The sequence below is a fragment of the Dysidea avara genome, chromosome 5 (genome assembly GCF_963678975.1).
Source record: "Dysidea avara chromosome 5, odDysAvar1.4, whole genome shotgun sequence".
Taxonomy (NCBI): Eukaryota; Metazoa; Porifera; class Demospongiae; order Dictyoceratida; family Dysideidae; genus Dysidea; species Dysidea avara.
Genome location: NC_089276.1, coordinates 10,813,257 through 10,840,589, shown reverse-complemented (window position 1 = coordinate 10,840,589; position 27,333 = coordinate 10,813,257). Strand labels below are relative to the sequence as shown.

Below are 27,333 nucleotides of genomic sequence, written 5' to 3'. Positions count from 1 at the left end.
CCTATATTGTAAGTGAGAAGAGATGCAGTTTGTATAGTTGAGATTTTTTTGCTATAAATTCAATACATGCTTTTGGCATCTCCATAGCACAGCATACAATTAATTATGCACACTCTTATCTATGGGGATTGTTTCCAGGTACAAGGCACAAGACAGTGTCTTTACTCACTCAGATGATGACATGGCATGTACCACAACTAATGGATCAGGCAGTAACCCAAAGTGGTCCTGATCAATGGTAGCCAACTCATCATCTAGTTTCTAAAAAAAAAGACATGTACATTTAGCATGGCATTTATCAGAAACATGAATCATCATCAGCTACTAAAAATATATTTCATTATATTGAACTTCACATATGGTATGTACTGCTCAAATGCAACGTTGAACTTCACATATGGTATGTACTGCTCAAATGCAACGTTGAACTTCACATATGGTATGTACTGCTCAAATGCAACGTCATATTGAACTTCACATATGGTATGTACTGCTCAAATGCAACGTCATATTGAACTTCACATATGGTATGTACTGCTCAAATGATTGAACTTCACATATGGTATGTACTACTCAAATGATTGAACTTCACATATGGTATGTACTGCTCAAATGCAACGTCATATTGAACTTCACATATGGTATGTACTGCTCAAATGCAACGTCATATTGAACTTCACATATGGTATGTACTGCTCAAATGCAACGTCATATTGAACTTCACATATGGTATGTACTGCTCAAATGCAACGTTGAACTTCACATATGGTATGTACTGCTCAAATGATTGAACTTCACATATGGTGTGTACTGCTCAAATGCAACGTTGAACTTCACATATGGTATGTACTGCTCAAATGCAACGTTGAACTTCCCATATGGTATGTACTGCTCAAATGATTGAACTTCACATATGGTGTGTACTGCTCAAATGCAACGTTGAACTTCACATATGGTATGTACTGCTCAAATGCAACGTTGAACTTCACATATGGTATGTACTGCTCAAATGCAATGTTGAACTTCACATATGGTGTGTACTGCTCAAATGCAACGTTGAACTTCACATATGGTATGTACTGCTCAAATGCAATGTTGAACTTCACATATGGTATGTACTGCTCAAATGCAATGTTGAACTTCACATATGGTATGTACTGCTCAAATGCAACGTTGAACTTCACATATGGTATGTACTGCTCAAATGATTGAACTTCACATATGGTGTGTACTGCTCAAATGCAACGTTGAACTTCACATATGGTATGTACTGCTCAAATGCAATGTTGAACTTCACATATGGTATGTACTGCTCAAATGCAACGTTGAACTTCACATATGGTATGTACTGCTCAAATGATTGAACTTCACATATGGTGTGTACTGCTCAAATGCAATGTCATCTTGCGAGAGTGTGAGCAATTAAAACTTGCCAATTAAAGGACGTGGCATCCGTTCCACTTGCAAGTATTCCTTCCATGTAAGCGAAATTGGTGCCACGCCCTTTAATTAGCAAGTTTTTATTTGCTCGCACTCTCGTGAGATGACGCTTCATTTGAGCGGTACCATACTATTAAATGTGAAAATGTGACTACAAACTGACTGAATTAGGGACTATGAGTGTGTGTTTCACATGTCTAAAAATTTGTAGTGAAAAATGCCAAAAATTGAACCACAGCTAAGTACGTACCTGATGTATGTATTAGCAATTTTACATGCAAGTTTCTGTGAGTGTGTGAATGTGCTTATTCGCATACATACATGAACTCACACTGTACATGAACATTATTATTATAAGTGTAGGTATACGTTCTATTGGGGTATTTGAACAAAGTTCTGGATATAAACAATGGGCTTCGGTTATCTGAACAATTCACTAAACCAAACATACAGTAATATCATTGCCTGAAAGTATTGGAATATGAATAGCCAAGCATCTACTACCGCAAAAAGTACATATTTTGTGGAAGAATTCTGGGGACCTTATTTATGACATAACAAGCACTCAGGGAGTTGGTATGGTAAAGATGTACAATTACATTAGAGGTAATGGTTACTCTTTAACGAATGTACAGTATTATTCTGACCAGTGACTCTTGTCTGAAATGCTCCTCCAGACTCTCTTGAGAACTACAAGTGTGTAGATAAAACATAAAATTGGAGTGGTACCTTCTATTCACATCATTCAGAGAGAGAAGACAGAGTGATTGTGGAACCCTGGCTGACTGACTGATAAACCCCTCAAATATAACAAACATCCAAAATATGGACTCCTCAAATAATAACCAGGATACTTGACTATACATCCGATAATATTTTAGGTTTTAGCCCCTGAAACTAGAAAACCTCCATAATAAGAGTATTAGAACTTACATTCATTATTGTCACAGCAGTATTTAGGTAGCCCAAAAGAGAATTCTTATATACTCCATTGTAATACTACCACTTACTGATCACTGCTTGTCCCATCCTCATTGCCTTCCTTGTGGTCCACTTTGACCTTCTTTGCTATGCTACTTGCCTCCCCTCCACCTGAAGGAGAAGCTTTGTGCTTTCCTCTTCTTCTGGTCTTCTGTGCCTAGTGTACATATTTGTCATGTTAAGAGAACAGAAACACTGGCAGTATTTGCTACATACATGGCTACAATTTAAAGTGCACAGTAAAGCATGAATTGATACCGCAACATTTTCTCAGCCAAAAAGTTTCATCACATGCACACTATTTGGGGTTTACAACAGTATATTATTGTAGCCTCGTTACTACCTAGGGCCACCAAAAACATCCTTGGAAATAAAACACAGCTGAGACCATGAGGTACTGTGTACTTATGGACCCGTTTAACATGGCCACTTCAATTCATGGCCACTTCAGCTCATTGCCACTTCAACTGTTTTACAGAGGGCAGAGGCAGACACCAAGCAGTGCCCTACAGGGGGCCAAGTAGGGAACAGCATGACTGCTGTTGTATGGCTATAATATAAAGAGAATTTCAGGGAGGTGAAGGGGTGCAACCCCCAGAAGCTGCAGGATTTTTGCAATTTGAAGGCTTGAAAACAGCCTAAAATTTATGCTAAAAACATGAAAAATGGTAAAATAACAATGCCAATCTATACTGCAACCTTCCCCAAGATTTTTCATAACTTATTTTTCAGCCATGCTCCCCTCCCCCAGCCCTCCCTTAGAATTGCCTATGACACCAAGTGAACTTTGACTGTATACATCACACTCAACTCACTATATTACAGACATACCTTGTTCTTTGGTAATGGTGGAGCTCTTTCACTTCCTTTCTTTACCGTGGTGGCAACCAGTTTTTCGTATACCCTCAGCAGTAGCTTACTCCCACCAACACATAAGTACTAGTAGGCATAAATATGCATCAGATTTACACAAGGTTGGGCTGTGCGATAATGGAAAAACCTATATTTCGATAAGATTCGATAACAAAAGCCATTTTATCATGATAAACTATATTATCTCGATAATGAAGTATCGTCATAGAGTACTTTTACAAGCACAATTTTTGTGTAATAATGTTATTGTTTAAGGTTGGAAAAATCGCCTTTTTAGCATTACCACAGCTGATTGTGACCTTACTCACAAGAGTACATCTGCCTGCTACAGAGACTTACAAATATCTATAATAAAAATTCATTATCTATATCACAATAATGACATAGGTATCACGATAATCATGTTATCATTATGATTGCACAGCCCTAACACAAGACAATCATATCAACATACAGTATACTAGCATACACTACATATACACAACGAATTCATCTCACCTCCCTCAGCTGGTAGCATGTTCGTTCATCATTAGCAGCCACTAGAATTTTGCTACCTTTTCAAAGGAAACTAATGATGACAATTAATTACATTTAACAATAGAAAGTACAAACACAAGACAAATACTCACACACTACATACCCACCACACAATACCTGCTTCTTTTGCTGCATTGCTGACCTCTTCAATCACTTGTGACAGCACCTTCCACTTTGGTGGCTCCTCAGGAAATATCTCTATTGCATTTAACAACAACGATAAACTATGATCTGGCCAGTGTTACAAAAATTTGTAAGATAGTGGATGATTGTAAAAGTGTATGCTCTTGAATTTGATGGGTGATAGTGGCAAGAACAGTATAATCAAAGATATAAAGGATTGCTTCCATAAATCTCAGTACGGCTGCTGCAATACCTTGTAATAGAGACAATGCTTAAGAATGCCCAAGTATATAGCACATGGCCAAACATTATGTGAGACAAACATTTCCTGTTAAAAATTGTGGAAAATATATTCAAGAAGAAAGCACAAGTACTGTATATAAAGTATCAAGTGAGGCTATCGTTTTGAGGATGAACTTAGACTAAAGCAAAGTAATAAAAGGTTTCTATAAAATAGTTCACTACACATGCAGCACCTCTTCCATCACTGGCTATCAACTGGTCATCATTCCTATAGCAACAATTTAACAATAAGTACAGTAAGTACACTACTCATGTCAAATGATATAACTCAACTGTTTGTGTCCTTGTATTTTACTTTGTTTACCATAGACTCTTTCTCCGGCTTTCTAATTAAAATTAGGAGCAGATTATTAAACACAGAAAGCAAAATTATAAATAGGCATGCCAAAATATATGTGTGTATAGTGTGTGTGTATGCAAGTGTAGTACAGTGTAGTGTGTGTGTGTGTGTGTGTTTGTGCGTGTGTGTGTGTGTTTGTGTGTGTGTGTGTGTGTGTGTGTGTGCGCGTGCGCGTGTGTGTGTGTGCGCGCGCGTGTGTGTGTGCGTGTGAGTGTGTACTCAGAGATATCAGTCAGTCTAACAGCACAGAGTTTGCATGTAAGTGTGATATTATCATATAAGAACTCACAGCAAAGAGTGTATTGGCAGCATCCATAAACATCCAACTTGATTTACCATGTCCATCTGAGCTGTATCTGTCAGTAGACACATGCAAAATAGTGTGCACTTGTACATATGTATGTGTTCGTGTACTGTTTGTGTGTACATCAACGAGTGCATGATTGTACACTCTGTGTGTAAGTTGCAGAGGCATTGCTTGTGCATTGCTGCAAGACATTTCTATGGATGCTATTTCATCATACGTACATATGTAAAGAACTATGCCTGCAGTACACATAGTGGTCTATACCTGAGCAACTCCAGTTGATGATAAAATGTGACACAGTCATACTGAGTCAGGTTACTACAGATACGATAAACAGAAGAATATACATATATTTATAACAAATGTAATTTAGCAAATATTTTAGTGGCATGTAAAATAGGTACCATTTTCACATAGTAGCACAGTAGCTAGTTACCAACACCTTTGCTTGTAAAGCCGTAGCTATACATGTACAAAACCACAATCACACTGGGAAACATGCAGCTACTATACAATGCATTCTTCTACACTACAATAATATTTCAAGCCCCAGGAATTTGAAAGTTTGATATTCAAGCATTTGTGTCTGTTCTATTAGAGTATTTGCTCTATAAAAATGAACTATACTACAATACAAGCGTACATATCTATAGCCCTACAGTACATTGATGTAACAGTACTGTATGTTTCTTACTAGAGTAAGTTTCTAAGACTGTGTAAATCTGACACCAACTGCTTTGTCTTGGCTCCCTGTATAACAACAAATTCATCACCTAAACTAAAGACCTACATAGGCAATTTCACTATGTGTGTGCGTACATATGTTACACAGAAGGACACAAACTTATAATTTAAATGGTAAGCAGGCCTGTTGCCAGAATAATGATATCCAATGATCAAGTAAACTTGTTCAATACTCAAACATACATAGTGTACACTAAGTGTACACAAAACAATTTGGTTTCATTGATAACTGAATACTGCATACATACAATTTTCAAGGGACAAAATTTTCATGAATTTCATGGCTGTTTGCAGTCTGCAAAAGTTGCATGCTCGAAAATTAACAATTATCAGGATTGGCTCAATGCTATATAATAAGTAAGCTAAGTGAAAAATGAGTGATCCGCAAAAATTAAACTGCTGAAATTTGTTAATCCATGAAAATTAAAATGCTGAATTTTTTTAATTCACAAAAATTAAACTGCTGAAATACCTATTATAGTATTACATGGAATTACAGTGGAACCTCGGTAATCTAAATCCCAATCTGTCTCAGGAAACGGTAAAAGTGTTCAGATAAGTGAATAGTTTGGATAACTGAAGCCCATACATTTATAATAGTAATAATATACAGGGCTTTGTTGAAATACTCTAATAGAGCATACATTTGTACTTAAAACTTAAAATACTCTAATAGAACAGTCATTTCCAATGTCAGATAAATGAGGGTATGGATAAACGAGGGTCGGATAACCACGGGTCTACTGTACTATATGTCTGTATTATAATGTGTGTATATTATGCAGTGCGGTTGCCTATACATGCACATTTAATTGGTAGTTTATCCACTGCAAGTACCTTTACACAACTGTGAAGCCCCTTAGACCTGATCGATATACTTAGACACAAGCAAATGTAGGTGAGTCATAAGAGATTCTTTAAAAAATTTAGTACTGAGTAACTTTAGATGGGACTATGTACTGAGAATGATATTAATATTCAGCTCTTCCAATGCAAACCATCGAACAGGGAGCCTCTCTTTGACATACATACCAGCTGATTCCAAACTGGATCTAGCTGCATTTTAATGCTGTGAGCAAATGATTTCTGCAACGAATTCTCCAAGTTCAGCTCTTCCATGTCAAGCTACCAACACACAACAACAACAAAACAAAACAACAAGTGAATTGCAAAAGAAGATAACATTTTACAAAACACCATACACCTAGTTACATATACATTCCACTTAAGACTATAAAATGGTATCATTCAGTTCCAGATTTATAATCGGATATGACAAACAGTTACAAACTCTGCAATCTGATTGTAACTTTATTTAAACATTCAGACTACAGTGTGTATGTACACTGATGCAAGGATGACCACGTTTTACACATACATATCAGAATGGAAAATAAGACCAACTTCTTCACCAGACTGACCGACTAACTAAACCAAGGAAACCAGCAATCCAATAACTGGTTACATAATGAAAGTGATAACATTCATATATACTCATCAACCTGGGTCCCAAACATGTGCACACACACGCACATGCACACACGGCAACCTTTACTATAGCACAGAACAAAACAGAAGCTGCATCATGTTCTGTATGGTGCTTCATTACATCACATAAAAATACACACCTGTACACAAGTGAAGTCTGGCTGGCTCACTTCTATCACTTCAGCTTTGCCATTTTTGGTTTCTCACACTTGTACTTCCTCAAATGTACTTTCGGTACCATATAGGGGTATTTTATCACAAGGACTTTAATTAGGGCACTTCTGCAATATTTAAATTTCTTGCATATTTTAACACATAGTACGTATTTTGGTTGTTGCGAAGCTTTTAGTGCCTTAAGACTGTTGTGTTGGAACATTTGTCAAAAAAACAAACCAAGTGCTTAAGCTTGTTTATGTACATAACAGTTTGTTTATTATTTATAACAGCTGGATCACTTGCTTGTTCCCCCGAATCCCCTACACAACATGTTTTTTCCTCACTGAACATCACTGAGCAGCACAAAAACAGCTGCCTTGCTAGTGAACTTCAGGCACCATTTGTGTGGCATAATTAGTCGCACACACATTAGCATTATACACTGTATCCATCTATAAGGACACCAAAGGTGCTATTAGTTAGAAAATATCAATACCATTACTGAATTAGTGCTAGTGACGTGAAACCTTACCGGGTAAACCAAGTAACCAACCAGGTATCAGTTATTATATTTTGTATAACCGAATAACCGATCTCTAAGATATTCACTCAAAAATATATGTTTTGGGTACCTTTCTTATGCTACAACATTGATATCACACTTGTAATAGGATTCTGCTTGCTGCCTATTACTTTGACCACTATAAGGATGATCTGACAAACTGTACTACAAATTTTAAGGGTATGTATGTATATTGTATAGCTTACATACTAGGAGCAGCATAAAAATTGCAGAAAAGTTCATTCTATTCAGTTACCGGTAACTGACAGTTACGTATGATCTGCTCAGTAACCGGTTATGATATTCTGTCCAGTTCTATACTGAATTGAGATGTCTTTTATAATTCATAGGTGTCCAATAAAAACCCCCTCACTGCCAAATATGTAGAGGCTCCAATCTACATGTACTGCTTCTAAACTACTATAGCTTATAAACCATACAAATATAATCCTCCTATAAAACTATATATCAAATTACTCGCTATAGAGCAAGGAATTCAATCATTGAGTTGTTGTTTACACAACAGAAACCACAAAGCCATTATAATAATTTTAAAGTGCAAAAATTGGCTTGGGAGAAACTACATACAACTCATCAATCTAGTACAGCACAATAAACATCGCTAACCCATTGACAGTTCAAGTAATTATCTCCAAGTATGTTTTTTAGGCATTTGAGCAAGTGGGCATGCACATACATGCACGAAGCCACTTATTCGAGGCATAAAAGAGTAGCGATTTTCCACTCTATTATAAATCCTCTCCTCTTTGGTAGTAATGATAATATCACTTTGAAGAATCATCTATAATGCTTATCATCGACTGTTAAAAAGTGTGTGATATCATCTTTCCCGCAATGGTGCACGAGGGACCAGTTATCCTTATTGGTCCCACTTACATAAGGCATGACCATTACAGGATAAGCACAGGGGCTAAAATGTTTGACAGAAGCTACAGAGTGCTTAGAAAGTGATGTTACAGGTGTTTATAATCGATTCTGCCATATGGCGGTTGTGGCAGTCAATGGGTTAAAACGAGTCATTCCACTGCATCTACTACAACAACAGCACATTTGGGTCATGTTAAACAAAGGAAGAATTGTAGGCCACCTGCAGTTTCAGTATGGCTTGGATATATGTGTAAGTATATACAGTGAAACCTATCTAAGCCAGTGACATTTGGGCTGAAATGTTTTGGCCTCAGTAGCAGGTGGATTAGTGCATAAATTCTTCAGCTAGGAAAATTAAAGTTGACCTTTTTAGAAAGGTGGTCTTTATACACAGGTAGCCACTAAGACAGGTTCTGCTGTATGTGTGCATTTCACACTTGCTACAGACAAAGAATCTTGTGCTAGTTGATATCAGTATGATCAGGTTTACAAGCTGGTGATGAAGCTTTTAGTGATAAGGATACTTGTGGGGCTATGTTTCATTATATCAGCATTTGTGGCATTCAACTTTCTTCCCACATGCTACATTGTCCCCAACCCCTCCCACACCCACACAAACAATAGCTCACTGAAGGATTAGCTTGTTGAAGCTCCTCCAGGCAAGCTTTGGTGATGTCCAGTATTGCCATTTGTATGGATACCATATTGGGGGACATCGGCTGCCTCATTTCAACAACTTCAGGCTACAAAGTGAAGCAAAGAGACATTTACGTATAGGTTGTGTGCGCGTGTGTGCACGCGTGCTGCGTGTGTACATGTTTAATGTGTACGTGGGTGTATCCATGCGTGTACTCTGTGTGTGTGTGTGTGTGCAGTGTGCACATACAGTAGAGAGTATAGTGATGTGTTGAATGTGATGCAAACAGATGAATAAACACATACAGTACGTACTTTATGGACGGCAAGAGATGATACTACAGTAGCATGAAACCTACACAAAAATATAACTCAACCTTCTAGTACTTCTGTGATGCTCTTCCTAACATACACATACAGCAGTGTGCACATTATACACACCTTGGCCAAACATACAAATTTTTCAAAAACATGTTCCTCATCATCCTGTCCAAGTGGCTATAGCGACCAGAACATTGATCAGGTGAGTCAGAAAATGCCTTCACAAAGCCAGCCTTGTTATCCTGTCTGTACAGCCTGAGGATGAATGCCAGTGATGATTCATCTGTGACTCTGCAATACAAAATGTTATGTTTGAGTTACTGAACAATGCAAAGTACAACAAAGGAGGTTGCTATTCAGGGGACTGAACAACTGGACTGGTATGTTTTCTGTTTTTGCACATTATATAGTTGGATATATTGAGTCTCTCCAGTTAATGGTATTTGGTAGCCTGCAACCCACTATTAAACACTGACGGGAAGTGAAATGTATAAAAACTGTCTTTTAATAATTTTGCTACTGTTCAGTTATGCTGCTTTGTAGCAACACACAAGATTCAAGAACAAAATGGCACAGCAAGTTAGCCTTTAACAACAAACTCTTTCATTTTAAAGCCATGCATGCAACTGTAGTATTAGTACGGTACGTAGTACTGTATATTAGGGATCACAAAGGTTTGGGTCTTTCTGGCCAAAAAAAATTACAGCTTCACAATACCATCCTGGTGCTTTGGCAGTATTGGTGTATAACCAAGCCCAAAAGTGCCTGTTGTGAATTTTTTTTTTTTTAAGTTTACTCAGTAGAATTTTCTACTGACTGCCTGCCTGATGCCTACAGGCAAGCGTAACTCGATAACGGCTAAGGCTATGGGCTTGATTTTTTTGCTGTTCAACATTGCTTCGTCCCGAGACATGCCTTTTGGCATACCACAGTACATACAATGCACGCATCATGGACTTATCTTTGTCCTCCTTTGTGTCCCATTTCTTTTTGCTGACAACCCAAGCATACACTTCAAGGTGTTGATTCTCGATAGCACGATGCATGGCTTCCCTATGTTTGTATCCAGGAATCAACTGTATTTTCCATGGTGACTGGATTGATCAGAGGTGCCTCTGATACTGTTCTTCATTTGTAACATTGTGTAACGGGCTGAATATAGGTGAAAGCGAAGCATAATGGCCACTTCGAATTCACTTTCTAGTAAGTAACTGATAGCTGGGGTGTGCGAATTGTCCATATTCTTCGTAGTGACTGGATTGATTGCAGAGGCGCTTCTCCTACTGCTCTTCATTTGTAGCACTGTGGAACAGGCTGAACTGCTGAAAGTAAAGTGTTCACTTTCGAGTCAGTAATTGATAGCTGGGTTGCATGTTCAGACAAAAACATGAACTCTGGTGCCATCCTTTCCTTTAATGCAGGTTCACCAGTCATAATAATGTAAAAAAAAACAAGTATAGGAAAAATTAGGAATTTTTAAGTTTGATTAGGGATCACAGAAAGAAGTAGGGAAACAAGGGAGGTCGCCTACACCTGCAGGTATACTAGTAATCCCTAATATAGACCAGTCCACTAGTATATCTGCAGGTGTAGGTGACCTCCCTTGTTTCCCTACTTTTTTCTTTAATGATCCCTAATCGAACTTAAAATTCCTTATACTTGCATATACTAACTTGTGAGCTTTGTATACTAATATTCCCAACACCTTCTCAACTGGACAAATCTTCTTCAACAGATCCATGACAATAATTCGTGAAGTAATGAACAGCACTCCACCCTTCAGATAAATAGCCTCTCTACAATGGGTACATACACCGTGTGCAGCCATATGTCAATAACAATATTTGTTATACAATATTATTTGGGTTGTTTTATTTACTAAATACATAATAGTTGGTGCATTAGATCATATGGAGTGCATGCACTCTCTTTTCCTCCCCCCCCCCCTCTCTCACAGTACTCATGCACGTAATCATGCAAACATGTGTGTGTGCATGCACACTACACACATACACTGTATAACCAGTACTAACTCAAACTGATAAAGGGAACACTGTACTGTACCTCTCTTTAGCTGTGTACTCATTGGTGATCACTTTGGGCAGGTAGGTCACACCTCTACATTGTAGTTCATCAATAAAATACATCTGTGTAGATGTATGTAATGCTCATAATACATACATACATACGTACATACGTACATACGTACATACATACATACATACATACATACATACATACATACGTATGTACACAGACAACACCACACACACACACACACACACGCACGCACACACACACAGAGCAAAGCCTTCAGCTGCCGGGCTAGCACAGTCACGCCTTCCCAGTAAACCAGCACTGGGACACCTGTATGTGCTACTCAGGTGCTAGGAGTCAGCACAAACAAATCCTCCTGGGGCAGGAGGGCAGGACTAGTAGCCCGCAGGAGGCTGTACCATGTCCCACAGGTGAAGGTGAGGGCATCTGAATTCAGGTCCCATCTGGACCTTCACCTGCTGTGTGAGACATGGACAGTTAGCCTGGTATTAACTGGGGAAGCAAATGCACCACACACACACACAGAGCACACACACAAACACATAATTACGTCAATATTTCTGATATGCACCTCTTCAGTGGACTTGGTGTTCAGTGCTAACACTAGTACTTTAGGATCAGAGTACAATTCCAGAAACTTTATCATAAGTTGATCCAATCCCAGGCCCCTATAATCAGACATCTTGCAGACATGCTATGTGATATTGAACAAGAAATTGTTATAGCACAGAAAACGTGCATTGATGTGATATAGCTGATGAATAGCTGAGTACAACAAACCTTGGAAAATTTACCCTATTATGGGTGTAACTAATCACTGCTGGCTTAGTTTTTACACATGCAAAGATTGGATATATTGAGTCTTGCTAGCTATGGGTCTTCAGGGAACCTTCAACCCCACTACTAAATGATGAATACAGAGCAATGCAATAAGCAGAAACTAACTTCTATCAATTTCATAGCTACATATTATGCTCTACTTATGCTACAGGGAATGTGATAGCAATAGTTAACCAGTAATTAAGTATTGGGGATAGCAATAAGCTTGTACAACGCAATTCTAATAAATTCAGTCACATATACTAGTCACATAGGCCAGCTTGCACATGTAAGAACTATCATGATAGCAGAAAAAACCTACAGCTGTATAACAATTGGAAGGAAGTAGATTGTCCTAGGACAGATGGCTTGTGTCTCAGATGATCTGCATCACTATTTTATTCACAGATATCATTTATGCTGAGTTTTGGATAACCATGGCTATCACATTCCATGCAACACAATAGTAAGGAGTGTATAACATAATACGAAGTAGTGAAATCCTTAGAAGAGAGTTTTCGTTTATTCCACTGCTCAGCTCAGTAGGCTGAAGGTCCCCTCATAGGGGGGTGTAGTATCTATGGCTCCCTGAAGGCCCTTAGCTAGCGACACTCAATAAATCTAACCTTAGGCTTAGCACATGTAAAAACAAAAAAAATTGTCAGTCCAGTTCAGTTCAGTGATTAGTTACATCCTGCTATCATTTGACCTCGCATTTGACAGCGGCTCAAATTCGTACATACATACATACTGCAGGCCTGCCAACCTGGAAAGTAAAAAAATCTTGAGATTTCTGTACCTTTATTGTAGTATTGCAGTGTGTAGTAAAAAAAAAACTGGTAGATGCTATGCTGAGACCAAAAAAAAAAAAAAAAAAAAAAAAAAAAAAGGTCTCGACTTTGCCTCAAAAACCGTGAGATTCGATCTGCTGCCCTTGAGCAGGGTAGTGAAACCGTGAGACTCACGGTAAACCCGTGAGAGTTGGCAGGCCTGATACTGTACGGAAATCACGTATCGTGTCTAAGATTTGGTTCGATCCCACCCAGGGAAACCCCCAAATAGTACAAAAACAGTGCTCTACAAACTCACTTAGCCACAACAACTAAACCATCTTCAGATAACAAGTCTATAAACATTTGGTTCTGAAAATCCAATGCCATGGTCTCTAGGCCTGTCCTGAAAAATGAGCGTTTATTAGAACTCGCGCGTTCATCACGTGACAATTGATTACATAATGCCTCAGCTCAGAATTTTACAATTAAAGGACAGCAGACATAGCTACCAAATTATAATAGTTCAGCTTAGCCATTAGGAAACTCAGTAGAAAGTAGCTAGCTTTAGATTAGATTAGATTATCGATTTTTGTCAAAAGACAAGGGTCACACAAAAGGCAAAGCCTGCAAACGTGCTCCCCTTACAAAGACATACATACATACATACAGTTACAAGTACAAAATAAAACATACAGCAAAAACATGACACACGACAACTACATACCTATACAAAAAGAAAACAAAGAGAAAATTACAAAATCAGGTTAGCTGAGCAGAAATCGACGAAATGCCATCCGAAAAGGAATTGCTTTGGAAATTTGTAAAATTTCTACAGGTACTGAGTTCCAAAGAAATGGAGAATTTATAAAAATAGAAAAACGGTATGCGTTAATGGTAGATGATGATGTGGTAAGTGAAAGTAAATGGGATCTAGTATTGGTGCTTGAAAACTTGAAATGTGAGTTGAATGGGATAGAAACTCTGTCATGTAAAATATCATGTACTTGAGTTATAGTAAAATAGGACTGACGAGTATGGAGCGCAGGCCATCTTAGGTCCTGCAAACAAGAAGTAAAAGATTTGGACCAGTTATGTGAATGAGGATTCCATCTGCTACCACACACCCAGCATGCAGCTCGTCTCTGAATTGCTTCTAGTCTATCAATGTCTCTGGCAGTGAGTAAATACCATACAGGTGAGGCATATTCTAGTAATGGTCTAACAAGGCAATTGTAGGCAGCAGATTTAACAGTAGATGGACTTGCAAAAAGAGTGTGTCTTAAATAGTTGAGTGAACGGGAGGCTTTAGCTGTTATATGTTTGACATGATCACTCCATTTAAGATGAGAATTGATGTACATCCCCAAGTAACGAACTACTGATTTAGATGGAATAGGCTGGTCATTAAGATGGTACTTGCACATTGGTGGCGATCGCTTATAAGATATACAAATACTTTCACATTTTTGTGGATTTAATTTCAGTTGCCATAACTGTGACCATTGATAAACTTTGGTCAAGTCTTCTTGAAGTAAAGTTTCATCATGAGTTGAAACAATTTGCTTGTATAAAGCAATGTCATCAGCAAATAACTTAACAGTACTGTTGGAAATAACGTGATGGATTTCGTCAATGTAGAGTAAAAATAACAACGGTCCAAGAACAGAGCCTTGTGGGACACCTGAACGAACAGGAAGCCATTCTGAGAAACAGCCATTAATAACAACTCTTTGATAGCGATTGGTAAGAAACGAACCAAACCAAGAGAGTAGATTTCCATGTATGCCGAGACATTCAAGCTTAAGTAACAGGTGGCAATGAGGAACCGAGTCAAATGCCTTAGCTAAATCCAATAAAACACAGTGAACTGAGTTTCGTCTTTCAAGGCAAAAAGCCCAGTCATTAATAGCTGAAAGTAAGAGGGTCACAGTTGAACGTTTACGACGAAAGCCATGTTGAGAATCACTAATGAGATGTTTAGACTCTAGAGCAAGTACAAGTTGTCTGTGAATAATTCTTTCCATAACTTTCGCAACGATGAAGTAAGGCTTATTGGGCGATAATTAGATGGAAGGTGTTTATCACCCTTTTTGTGAACAGGTACTACATTGGCAGTCACCCAGTCCCTAGGCAGGGCACCAGAGGACAGTGATAGTTGAAATAAACGTGATAAAGGTAAGGAGATGAAATCGGCAGCAACTTGTAATAATTGAGATGGTAGATTGTCTGGACCACAGGCCTCATCCCGTTGTATCCCACTGTTACTGTAACAGCGCAGTCTCTATAGCTATCTAGTCAACTGGCATTTAGCTACAGAGACTGTGCTGTTACAGTAATCCTGTACTGTCCGCCCTGAGGTCCGCCCAGTGCGAGGCCCAGTGCATGGTACCCCTGAGTCTAGGCCTCTGTACTTAAGTTGTATATTGTCTTAACAAAACAAGATGTCTCTCTCTCTCTCTCTCTGGTAGACTGTTCCAACAATCGACAGCTCAAACTGAAGTAAAATTGTATCTCGCTCTGGGGGTACTAGCATGGGACTTGTACAGACAGCAATACACGTGTGGAAGTGTGTGATGATAGACAGAATGATTCTGAGGGTCTACCTGTGACTTGCACTGGTAGCCCGAATTACTAAACTGTGCACAGATTTATCTAGCTGCAACCATTTTAGTTATTTAAATACATTAAATATTATATGCATACAAAAATAAACAATTACAGTAACTATACTTACAGAGTGCTGGGGTCTTGGCACAGTGGGTAGAAAATGTAGAGCAACTGTAAAAGTCAACCCAGTTGCACCACAGAATACTAGTTGTGACTCAAGGTTATGTATTGTGAGCAATTTAATCTCTTTTACAGTCTGTAACATAATTTTGACTAAAAGTACATCAAGTTCCAGTCTCAAGATAGCTATTTTTCAGAATGTTTGTTGTCAGTATCACAGCATGCTCGATAGCATGGCATCCACCAGTTGATCATAGCTGTATATTTCATTTACAGTCCATTAGGAAGATTGACAATATGGTGATAGTTGCAATTGTACGTGTTTTCATCAAAAACTGTCACCAAATAAATGCTATCCTGTGGCTACTAACTCTATAGTATTTCTTTAAATTTCCTCTTCTATTTATAGTGTTGCAACTGCTTCCAGATCTTAATCTTTCTTGCAATGCTTCAGCCCATCATTTGGTTAAAATTTCAATCTCAATCCATTCATGATTTAAATTATTAATACAGTCAATCTGTAACCTATAATTTTAAGATGCATTATTGGGTCATTTATTGATGCTTTGAACAGCTAACTTTATTCTTCTCTTTCTCATGTGTATCTGTGTGTTACTGATAGTCTTTGATTGAGTCATACACTATAGTAATAAATAAATAAAGCTGCATGGTCTTGTCAGTCTCGTAATTGCTGGTGTCCACTGTTTCAGTGTGATTCCCTCCCTCCTCCCCATCTAGCTGGTCTGTAGGCTGTATAGGTTAGGGTTTAGTATCTCGGTATAATTATATTTTTACCATAGTTCCCGTGCAGCTCATTGGAGTTACATTACACTACATTAAAGTCTAAGTCATAAGACTGTAGAGAAATGGTTCAAAACACATCATGTGTATAGGCAACAGTTTAGTGCCCATCTTCCATGCCCCCTACTTCCTATTCCTAAGCTAGGGTTAGTTGTAAAAATAATTCCAATCACCATTTTGAGCCAAAGAAAGGCAGACCTTGCATACTATCAATCATGATGACTATGCCGGGTCTGAGGAAATGCCCCCAAAGTTAGACCCCCTAAACAGTGATTTCAGCAGTTTGTCTGGTACTATTTGTGGTGATTGTTCTATTAGGGAGAATGCTCTATTACGGTATCTTGGTAACCTCAGAACTCCCCCTTCCCCTCCCTTCCCTCCAGCCACCCCCTCCCCCCAGAGCCACCCCTCCTTCCCCCAAAGCCACCCCCTCCCCCCAGAGCCACCCCCCTCCTCCCAGATCCATCCCCTCCTCCTCCCAGAGCCACCCCCCTCCCCCCAGAGCCACCTGCTCCTTTTACACTTTCCTGTGATACAGCTTGCCATTTAAATCTATTTGCTAGTCTAAAGTCACTTTCAGTTATATCCATTTTTATCAAGACCACGGCCCCTTTATTATTCACTGTGAGTGCAACAAAATAAGTGATGGGCAAGAGGTGTTTACCTATTTCTACCAACAATTTACATGCAAAGCCTGCAATTAACATTATCTTGCTAGTGGACCTTTAAACTATGGTTAGGGAAGCAATCAATGGACTATAATAGCTAATATTGCATGGCCTAGCTAAGACGAATGCCAAGTATTTTAGTTACTTTACAGCTTGCCAACTGTGTCATTTTGAATTGCTGATATCTAAAGTACTGTACATCTAATACGTGTTATCTAGAGAATTACAACATGCGTGATACTACACCATCAATGCAGCAACAGTACAGTAAATAGTGCAACACAACTATGAAACTAACTAATTTCATGCCAATGAAAGCGGTGTATAGAAGGTGTAGTTAAGATTATTTGAAGCCAAGCATTGGAATTTAATTTAACAATCAATCTGTCAATGTCAGAGAAATCAATGCATGTTATTATTACAAAGGCAGTAGCTTTTTAAAACCAACTCATCCCATAGCTTTTACACTGCATGATTTGTGAGATTGTATAATGTTTACAGCATTTAGTGATTCACACATTTAGTATGCCATAGCTATATATATATATATTAGTGTCTGTATTAGCACGTTTGACATGAGTGGCTCCAGGAATTTTGATTGTTGGTTTACTGGGCTGCATAATTTCTGTTGCAATATAGGTATGGAAATAACTGACAATTAGCTGACGCTTCATTGTGGCACATTGTCATAAGCTGACCTCTAAAACGGCACACTGCTCTTGCACACCAGAAGGAATTTCACTCACAATTGTCCAACAAGCTGAATATGCCTTTCAGAGTGGCATGTAGCTGTTTACACATGTCACAAAACCATGTGTAAACCACATACAGTAAATGTTGCATTTTTAGGTTATGTATGACTATAGTAGCTATGTACAATGAAACTGTTGAAGAAGACAGCATTTTAAATGACCTGTGCATAGGCAGTATTTTAAACAATTTCTCACCAGTAGCAGCATTAATAGCATAATAGGCTGGTGTTTACATCAGGGGCATACCCAGGAGTTTCCAGGGATTTCAGGAAACCTTTTTAGATTTTATACACTTGGAACACGGAGAAAGTGGTACTTTAGGTTTCCAAAATCTTGAATTCCTCATGAAACAGGACACTTTACAAATCTTTTATCTTAGTTAAGTGATGGTATCTCACATACTGGGTAGTAGTATTATAACAAGTCTAGTGAAAAAGATAGATATACTCTAATAAAGCAGTCAGGAAATATTAACTATTCTACTAGAACAGTCACTTAGCTGCAGTGGAACTTCTTTTCAAAATTCCTGCGTATGCCTCTGTATATAGCTTGAATATTTAGTCATAAAGATTAATTTATGCATGAATTGTAGCCATATCATTAATACTAGCTACATATATCTTGCCATTATATCACAGAGTTCATAAAAATATGTAGTAAGAGTTAATAATATGTGGTAAGAGTATCTAACTGAGCAAATGCACTGCCACTAGTAGACTATCTTCATATTGGAAAAAGCTATTGACTGGAAATTTGGTTGGAAGTGAGCACCAACATAGCTGAATAGTTGGTGAAAGTTTCAGGGTAATATGTTACCTGAACACTAGGCTATGGTCTCCCAAGTTTGCAGAATCGGATGTATGTGTGGAAGACCCCTTTTCGCAAATCCAGTCACATATAATATAGCACAGAGGAAAATATGTAGTTTATTCCATCTCACAGGTATCCTGTTATATAATAACAAGCATTTTTCCAAAATTTTACTTGTCATAATGCTTAGTCATCCAATTCATCAAAATATTCTCATACTGTATTACAGTTTTGTACTGCTATATACTATAAAACTATAACCAATAAAATTAAAATTAATAAACAGGGTAAGTAATATTATACCAACTTAGCAGTTCATTTGCTTTCTGGATTACACTACCAACATTCCTCCTTTGTTCAGGAGAATATGGATCAAAGTCTGTTGTGTGCTTCCTGTGGAATTGTTCAGAATTTGATTGAACTGTACACAGTAAATCATCCTCTGTGTAATGATGTCCCAGAAAATCAAATATTCTTCTCAATTCAAACATCAAATTAGCTTTTAGGTTTTCATACTTAACCACCAATGTGGAATTGTGGTGTGGTTGTAGACATAGCTGTATGTGAGTTAGCCAACCGTTTGACATCCTAGTAATGTCTCGTGTCCATTGATCAGAGCTTTTATCTGTGAAGGAAAGCATATAAATTAGTAACTATGATAAACTGGATTTTTCATATGGGCGAATATAGCACATCAAATGCATTTGGTGTTGAATGGGTAACATCAACACCAAAAAGAAAAACATTCAAAAGTGTTTCCTGTTTTTACAATGAACATGCTAGGGCATAGTCAGACTTTGGTGATGCCAAAACCTGGCTATAATTACCTTAGTGTGACCTTGGTGTGTGCATGCCAACCTGGAGAGGGATCTAGGGGCATGCTCCACTGCAGAGAAATGGAAAAATTTGTAGAAAAATTCTATTGAAAACTTCAGCAATTTTTCAAAGTTAATATTTTTGCAGATTTGGGTTACACATGTTTATTATTAATCTATATAGCTGTATTTTTATAACAGTTATCATATGAAATAGTGTGATACACTCCCTAGTAGGTCAAAGGCTGATTCGAGATACTCTCAGCAGTCACCCTAATAGAATAGTCGCTTGTATATAGCTGTGTGCTATAACAAAAACCAAACAAATAAAAAATCATTAATTTAAAAACAAAGTAGGAATCTAAGCAATAAAAAAGTAGCAAAACAAAAATGAACAATGGGATTACAGCATAGCTCAGTGGGAAAATCCCTACTTTGGCATTGAACAAAACAATTAATGTTATAACATGCCAATGTAGGTATTTTCTCACAGTGCTATGCTGTAGCTAATACCATCATTCATCTCTACTTTTTATTGCTTGGATCCCTACTTCATTTTTAAATTACTATACCAAATGCATTTTCCTAATAGGAGAGTTTGAAGAGGGTAGGGTTAAAATCTGATCTTAATCCCAAGTGGTATGAAAAAAAAAAAATAAATAAATAAAATAATATGTGACTGGATCTGGGAAAACTGGTCTTATTGTCCATGAATTTTTCACCACAAACACAAAACTACTTGAACATGCTATCAAATTTGGCTTGAGTGGTCTGCTTTTACTGGCTGCTTTTCCCAAGCCCAGCTGTAAGCTGCACAAGTGGTCTGGGGCTTTGATGGAGTTCTGGCCAACCTGGTGATGACTGTATGTGGCTGTAAAGCTCCATGATTTATCTATGTTTTCATTTTAGCAAGTTTTGAACCTGGAATGTTTAATCATCCCTCTTTAATTTAGTGAACAGCTTTTCACCCTCCCCTCCACCCCCACTCAACGCCCCTTATTGGAGTATGCCTAACACATTCAGCCCCAAGTAAAAAGCTGTTAGGAAACTTAGCTGTTGGCTACATGAACAGTGGATGGTAAGGAATTGGTATGAAATGTGTGAAAATCTGTTACACTAAACATTGACCATTAGCAAACTATACAATACTACTATTTAATAAAATTGACATTTTTCAACAGCTGTAAATAGATGATAAGACCTGCAGTGTTCCCAGAGACAGTCCCATATAGTTATAGAAACCAAATAGAAGGGTTCAAGGAGCTAACTAGATCTGTCACTGGAAAACTTTAAGAGTAGTTAGTATCCCATTTTAACATAGTAAAATGTAAGCATTTGACTGTGGTAACTGCACTTGGGGTTAGCTAGCATAGCATATTATGCAACAACCCAAGCCTCTTTGGGTTAAAAATCCACAGCTACTAGAAGATATTGTTGTATCATATCACCTTTGGCAGCCTAGTAATACCAGTGCCAGTTCGCTATAATCTGCAAAATAGCCCAACTACATTCACTGTGGGTAGTGCCTATTCACACTCACAGGTCTACATAATTATGATATCAGTATGACAAAACTTATGTTAGCAGCTGAACTGTGATTAGCTGAGTTATGTAAATAGACACTGATGTATTGGCAATGTACTCTCCATGATCAGATATCTGTTAAAACTCGTAATTTTAATACCTGCTTCACTGCCACTACAGATTTTGTCAATCACGTGCACGTGGTCAGTGTTCCAAGTTTGCATTTTGTTTATATCAACTATAGGTAAACTATAATATGCTAATGCACACTCTAAAGTTCCTCACGTTTTCTCATGCATCATCAAGTCCACCAAGTGTGAGATAGCGAAGGAGAAGAAGTGCCAGCAACGAGTGAAAGGTTTTTACTTGAATGGAATCACATTGGCAATGTATGCTTCTGGTTGCTATATGTATACCTAATTACCTCCTATACTGGCTACTCACACATGCATGCGCACACACACGCACGCACACACGCACGCACACACGCACGCACGCACACATACACATTGTAGTTATACACTCAGCTGTAGCTGCCAAGCAGCTATAATTGCTTACCAAACTGGGCTTCGTTGAATTCAGCTACATGAGATGATGAAGAATTTTGAAACCGTCTTTTTGCCTTCCTGTTAAAGTTTGCGAATATTGCATTAAAGGGGTTTCTGACAACATAGATCCTTTTGGAATATCCAAAATTATTCATACAACTGTGAGACTTCACTGCTATAACATTTCTTGACCGAACACCTTCACCAATCATCCCAGCTTCTATGTACGCATGATCACAATAAACAGACCCAGTATACACACCAGTACTTGTCTCTAAGAGTTGACGTACCCATGAGTTACCTGATCCTGGGAAACTGACTAAACCAACCACCTGACCATGTTCTTGGAAAGACATTTGCTTACAAGTCTGATAGTGTTTCGGAATATGAAGATTTCCATTACTGTCCATGTGTTGTTTTAGCACTGCTAATCCTGGGCATCGTAGAAACTGAAATGCAAAATATCTATTCAAATTTTCTATGCCCATGTATCGCAAAATATCAGTACTTTGATTGAACGAGAGCCCGTCGATGTATTTCTTATTGATATATGGTGAGATCTGTCTGATTCTTTGCAAAAACAAGTTCATGTCTTCGGATGCCATGACATCACTGCTTGCTGGCGGCTGTGGTGCCGAGAGCACGGCTTTGTTAATCATGCCAGTAGTCCCTGATGCCGGTGAGGATGCCGGCCGCGGAGACCTCCCTCGACAAGTGACACTCGTAAAATTATTCACACATCGTACTAAATTGTTGTTGTCGCTGTAGATTAGACGTAAAGACGTCGCCGACTTACTGAATGAACGATTTGGCAGTGGAAGTATAAAGTCTCTCGGAGCACTATAGATTACACTAAAAGCTAGACAAAAAGCCAATGTGACTAAAGCTGCTACAATGGACAGCAGTGGTCTGAAGTTACAGTCAATCTGCATCGTTTTCTTCTAGTAACTCACTACTATAGCTACTGCATAGCTAATATAGTTACCTCGAAATCAGTTACGTACATAGACTAAGAGGAATCTCCAAAACTGATCAGGTAGCTATCACGTGATAGACTCCAATTTGGTATATATAGTTTCTTCGGTATTTTTCTTCTTTTCGCAACACTTAGAAAAATCGCTATAACTCGCGCATGCTTTAGTCGATTTTCTGCAAACTCGGAGGGTAGTAAGAACGTAATGCATCACGTTGTCAGTCCAACTTTCGTACACACTGATTGGATAAAGAACAAGGGAGTTAGCGGCTATACGCGATTTTTGAAAAAATGCCGAATATAGCCGTGATCATGGATTTTTTGTCAATGCCACAGGGTAAACCGCTTGAAGGAATGACTTGAAAACTGATCCAGCGGTTTGTACGTGGAGTAACTATCCTAGTACAAACCTTTTGTGGTTTGACAGAAATCGCACTAACAGTAATGGAGTTATAGTTATAAAAACGCCAACTACACTGTTAAAATGAAGAGTAACCACAACTCTCAAGGAGTTCCCAGTGTAGGGAGGATTTAACACCCCTGGAGAGTAACCATTACTCTAAAGGAGTAACTAGGGAGTAACACATGCTCTGAAGGTGGTGTCACTTACTCTTCAGAGTAATGGTTATTCTCTTCAGAGTGTTGGTTACTCTCCATGGGGTGTTAAATCCTCCCTACACTGGGAACTCTTCAGAGTGGTGGTTACTCTTTATTTTTAACAGTGTACGTACGTATGTGTAAAAAACACACACGATCGAGTTTTTTTGAAAAAATAATATAAATCAATAGCTAATAGCTAAATGCTCAAACAGTGGGCAGAGAGGCAAACTCTATTAAGGGTAAGCTTTTGATTCCCTATATATATATATTTATATATATATATATATATATATATATATATATATATATATATATATATATACATACAGTATATCACCAAGCCACAGCCGGAAGTATTGCAGCTTGGCCAGGCATCACAAAAAATCTGGCTACATGCACATACTGTACTGCTTCAATTTGAATCATTAAAGCAGCCTGTGAACTTCACACATGGTTGCTAAAAAAATTGCTTATGTGTCATAGCTAGTGACCTGTGAACTTATGTCTCACATTTTATCAAAACAAGACATATGGCCACCAGGCTACTGCTTGGGCTCACGCTTGCAATGTTACAGACAAATGTTTTTTCTGTAATAGCTATACATGATACAGGTTTTTGCAATTGAATTCGGCGAATTCGTCCCGTTTGCAATTGAGTTCGTCGCTTTTGCAATTGAATTCGTCCCGTTTGCAATTGAGTTCGTCGCTTTTGCAATTGAATTCGTCCCGTTTGCAATTGAATTCGTCGGTTTTGCATAGAATTCGTCGCTTTTGCAGTTAAATTCGTCCGTAACAAGAATGGCAGCTGGAGCAAACACGAAAACATGATGTAGCAGCTGCTACAAGAACTTGTTCAAGTACAACAGTAGTAAACAACTCTTTATAAGGCAATAATTGTTCCTCGACAGCCTCTCCAGCAACATTCCAAACTCTACTGCGCCATTCGCGATGGGTGTGGTCAATCGCGAGCATGCTAATTAGCTTGTCAGACAGCTATCAACTTCGCGTACTACCAGCTTCTAGTGTCTCAAGTGTAACCCTCCACGGCATAAATAATTCATCTCTTAATGAACGGGTTGGTTTCTTGGAACCGTTTTGTTTATGACGAATTGTAATGCAAACGCGACGAATTCTATTGCAAAACCGACTAATTCAACTGCAAAACCGACGAATTCAATTGCAAAACCGACGAATTCAATTGCAAACGGGACGAATTCAATTGCAAAACCGACGAATTCAATTGCAAACGGGACGAATTCAATCGCAAAGGCGACGAATTCAATTGCACTGAAAAACCTGTAACATAATTATTTAAGGAGCTAGATATAGTGGGAGGTGATAATATCGATGTGTACTGGAATCCTTCATTCATATAATTGTGCATGTGGTGATCAAAAGCAAAGAACCATATACGTAGCTAGCTAGCTGGGTGTGATTATACATCTAGCTCATTTTTTGAGAACAGTATTACAGTAAGAAATCTGCATGTAGATGTAGAACTGTTGTAATGATGTAAACGTTTTATCTTACATTATTATTATTATTATTTTATTATTATTAGCACTTCACATGTACTGAGAAGCACATTGGAGAAGCGAAGAAATAATTTGAGAGCCTCACTAATGTATAAAATAATTAATGACATGGTAGATATTAATGTGCACCAACAGTTTAGACCAAGCAACACCACAACTAGAGGTCACCATCAAAGATTTCTGCAGTTGCCAACAAGGGTAGATGCTTATTATGAACTCCTTCTTTCCTTTTACAATAAAATTATGGAACCAACTAGATTATCATATTATCCAAGCTCCATCTCTTGATTTATTTAACAATTATATAAATTTGTAAATAAGTAGCTAACTACATATGTACGAATATACTCATGATTGAGTTTGTACATTAACGAATATATATATATATATATATATACTCTGAGTCTTCATTCTTTTGGTGATTCTAGCTACATACTTCAGAACAGTGAGTTAGCTACAGTGTATAAATAAAGCTGCCTGTATGATAGAAAATAAATTGTTTGCCAAAAGGGTAGAAACTTCCTCCACAATGGATGTATACTACTGCATACCAAGTATACAGTGGCTACTGAATGATCATCAGTATGACACATGCATATACTATAGTTGAGCCAAGTACATCATTTGACAATCACCAAGTTCAATATACTTTCAACAAGCTTTATACATGAGCATCTGGCACCACATCCATTTTTGTTCTTGTACCTACACTTTAATAATTCGGCATAAGCTTTCATAGCTGCATGTAGGTAAAGAGTTCCAAGCAGGAATCCACACTTTGCTGTAAATGGCTCACTTGTATGTTGTTTTATTCATGCTGCATAACCTTGTAAATGAATTTATTATCTATTGTGTAATACAAGAATAATTATCTCTTTTTAAAACTTAATCTATACATAAGCTACAAAGGTACGTATATATAGCGGCTTTAAAAATTACCCACAATGTTAAGTCATGCTTGAATGCTCTATTAGAATTTTAGTTTTAATGCAGAGTTCTTGTAATTAATGAAGAGGTCAGGCGACATAATAATAGAAAACCAGTATCATACAGCTTATCAGGATAAAGTGATAGGCACCATATGTGATAACAAATTCAGATGTTATCTTATGAGCAATGTTATAGGAAGTTTTAAGGATGGGTCCACAGTCTTCCTCAAAAGTCATACATTCAAATTGTATGTACATTTCAAAGGAATTTATTGCATTTCTAAGCTGCTAGTAACCATTTCTTATGAACCAACTATATTTGTAAGGCTTCTGTTGAGCTGATCTGACAAAACAATTCAAAGTATCACAAAACTCTCTTCAAAATATTCAGAGTGATGCAGACTATTCCTCACATAATGAATTAGATGAAGTGGCTCCTTTCAAAAATTGAAAGGTACAGACATAGGTAGTATATAGGAGTAAAATGGTGTTTATGTCTGGAATGCTGACAACCACACTACCACATGGTTAGATATCCATGGTTAGGTATTTGCTGTAAGTACATAAATCAATTTTTTTCTTCCAGTTTTCAACTTCGAGTAACACAAACTTCGAGTAACACACTTTTGGCATATGCAAGGGCTAGTTTAGGAACATTTCACTAGATGTCTATTATGCATGTGACTGTTTAAGTACTTTTCTGGCTATGCCATGAGTTTACAAAAAGTACATTTTGTGATTCCAGAGAGGGCCAGTTGAGTGATGTGAGCATGGTGGTAACACTACTTTTCCATGAACAATTTGTTTATTGTATATCTTGCAGCACTACATTTTATAGCAACAATATCAAATTATATAATAGTATTCAAGCCTAGCTAGTACTAGCTACATACGTCTATTGGGGGAATAAGGTAATAACTTACAAACTGTAACGAGCTAAAGCAATGTAATTTAATTTGGCCAGTCATTATTAAAACAAACAAATATAAGTTCTAACGCATACATAAATATCAATTCTTTGTATTGTAGAATAACAGAGATGACAAGTGACATTATTATTCTCAATACCATGGAGACCTCAAAAATATTTTTGAGGAATTTGGTGAGAATGCTGGGTATTGCTACAGGGCAGAAGCCACTGGGTTTATTTGTTGTCTGCCTTATCCCTTCATTTCCCACCAATAGTTTTTGCCATACATTTTTTGACTTCATGATAATATTTATTTTTAGATGAATAGAAACAGCTTTAATAATAACATACGTTTTTATTGGATCAGTAACCTCTAAGCAAACTTTAGAAAT

The 27,333-nt window shown here is 37.7% G+C and overlaps 2 protein-coding genes across 5 annotated transcripts in view; both read right to left on the bottom strand.

The window, feature by feature from the left end:
- LOC136255757 (DNA repair endonuclease XPF-like) overlaps window positions 1–13,793 on the bottom strand; it is a 24,878-nt gene extending 11,085 nt beyond the window's left edge. The window contains exons 1-19 of one of the 4 annotated variants that reach the window (XM_066048632.1): window positions 13,666–13,789; window positions 12,329–12,425; window positions 11,764–11,846; window positions 11,373–11,495; window positions 9,820–9,990; window positions 9,694–9,733; window positions 9,372–9,485; window positions 6,681–6,773; window positions 5,599–5,654; window positions 5,169–5,222; window positions 4,887–4,953; window positions 4,531–4,583; window positions 4,431–4,465; window positions 3,949–4,029; window positions 3,793–3,848; window positions 3,253–3,360; window positions 2,451–2,578; window positions 2,088–2,130; window positions 170–261 (exon numbers count right to left, since the gene is read on the bottom strand). In XM_066048632.1, the coding sequence (XP_065904704.1) occupies window positions 170–261; window positions 2,088–2,130; window positions 2,451–2,578; window positions 3,253–3,360; window positions 3,793–3,848; window positions 3,949–4,029; window positions 4,431–4,465; window positions 4,531–4,583; window positions 4,887–4,953; window positions 5,169–5,222; window positions 5,599–5,654; window positions 6,681–6,773; window positions 9,372–9,485; window positions 9,694–9,733; window positions 9,820–9,990; window positions 11,373–11,495; window positions 11,764–11,846; window positions 12,329–12,425; window positions 13,666–13,736 (1,565 nt within the window). In that variant the 5' untranslated portion in view covers window positions 13,737–13,789. Of the gene's footprint in view, window positions 1–169; window positions 262–2,087; window positions 2,131–2,450; window positions 2,579–3,252; window positions 3,361–3,792; window positions 3,849–3,948; window positions 4,030–4,430; window positions 4,466–4,530; window positions 4,584–4,886; window positions 4,954–5,168; window positions 5,223–5,598; window positions 5,655–6,680; window positions 6,774–9,371; window positions 9,486–9,693; window positions 9,734–9,819; window positions 9,991–11,372; window positions 11,496–11,763; window positions 11,847–12,328; window positions 12,452–13,665 lie in introns of all 4 variants that reach the window. The other 3 variants (XM_066048634.1, XM_066048636.1, XM_066048635.1) reach the window with 3 other exon arrangements.
- Window positions 13,794–19,287: 5,494 nt separating this feature from the next.
- LOC136255885 (sialate:O-sulfotransferase 2-like) lies at window positions 19,288–22,956 on the bottom strand. The gene is made up of 2 exons (XM_066048786.1): window positions 22,005–22,956; window positions 19,288–19,732 (listed from the first exon to the last, which is right to left on the bottom strand). Exons 1-2 carry the CDS (start codon window positions 22,924–22,926, stop codon window positions 19,383–19,385), a joined length of 1,272 nt encoding a protein of 423 aa, XP_065904858.1. The 5' UTR covers window positions 22,927–22,956; the 3' UTR covers window positions 19,288–19,382.
- Between the last annotated feature and the right edge of the window lie 4,377 nt (window positions 22,957–27,333).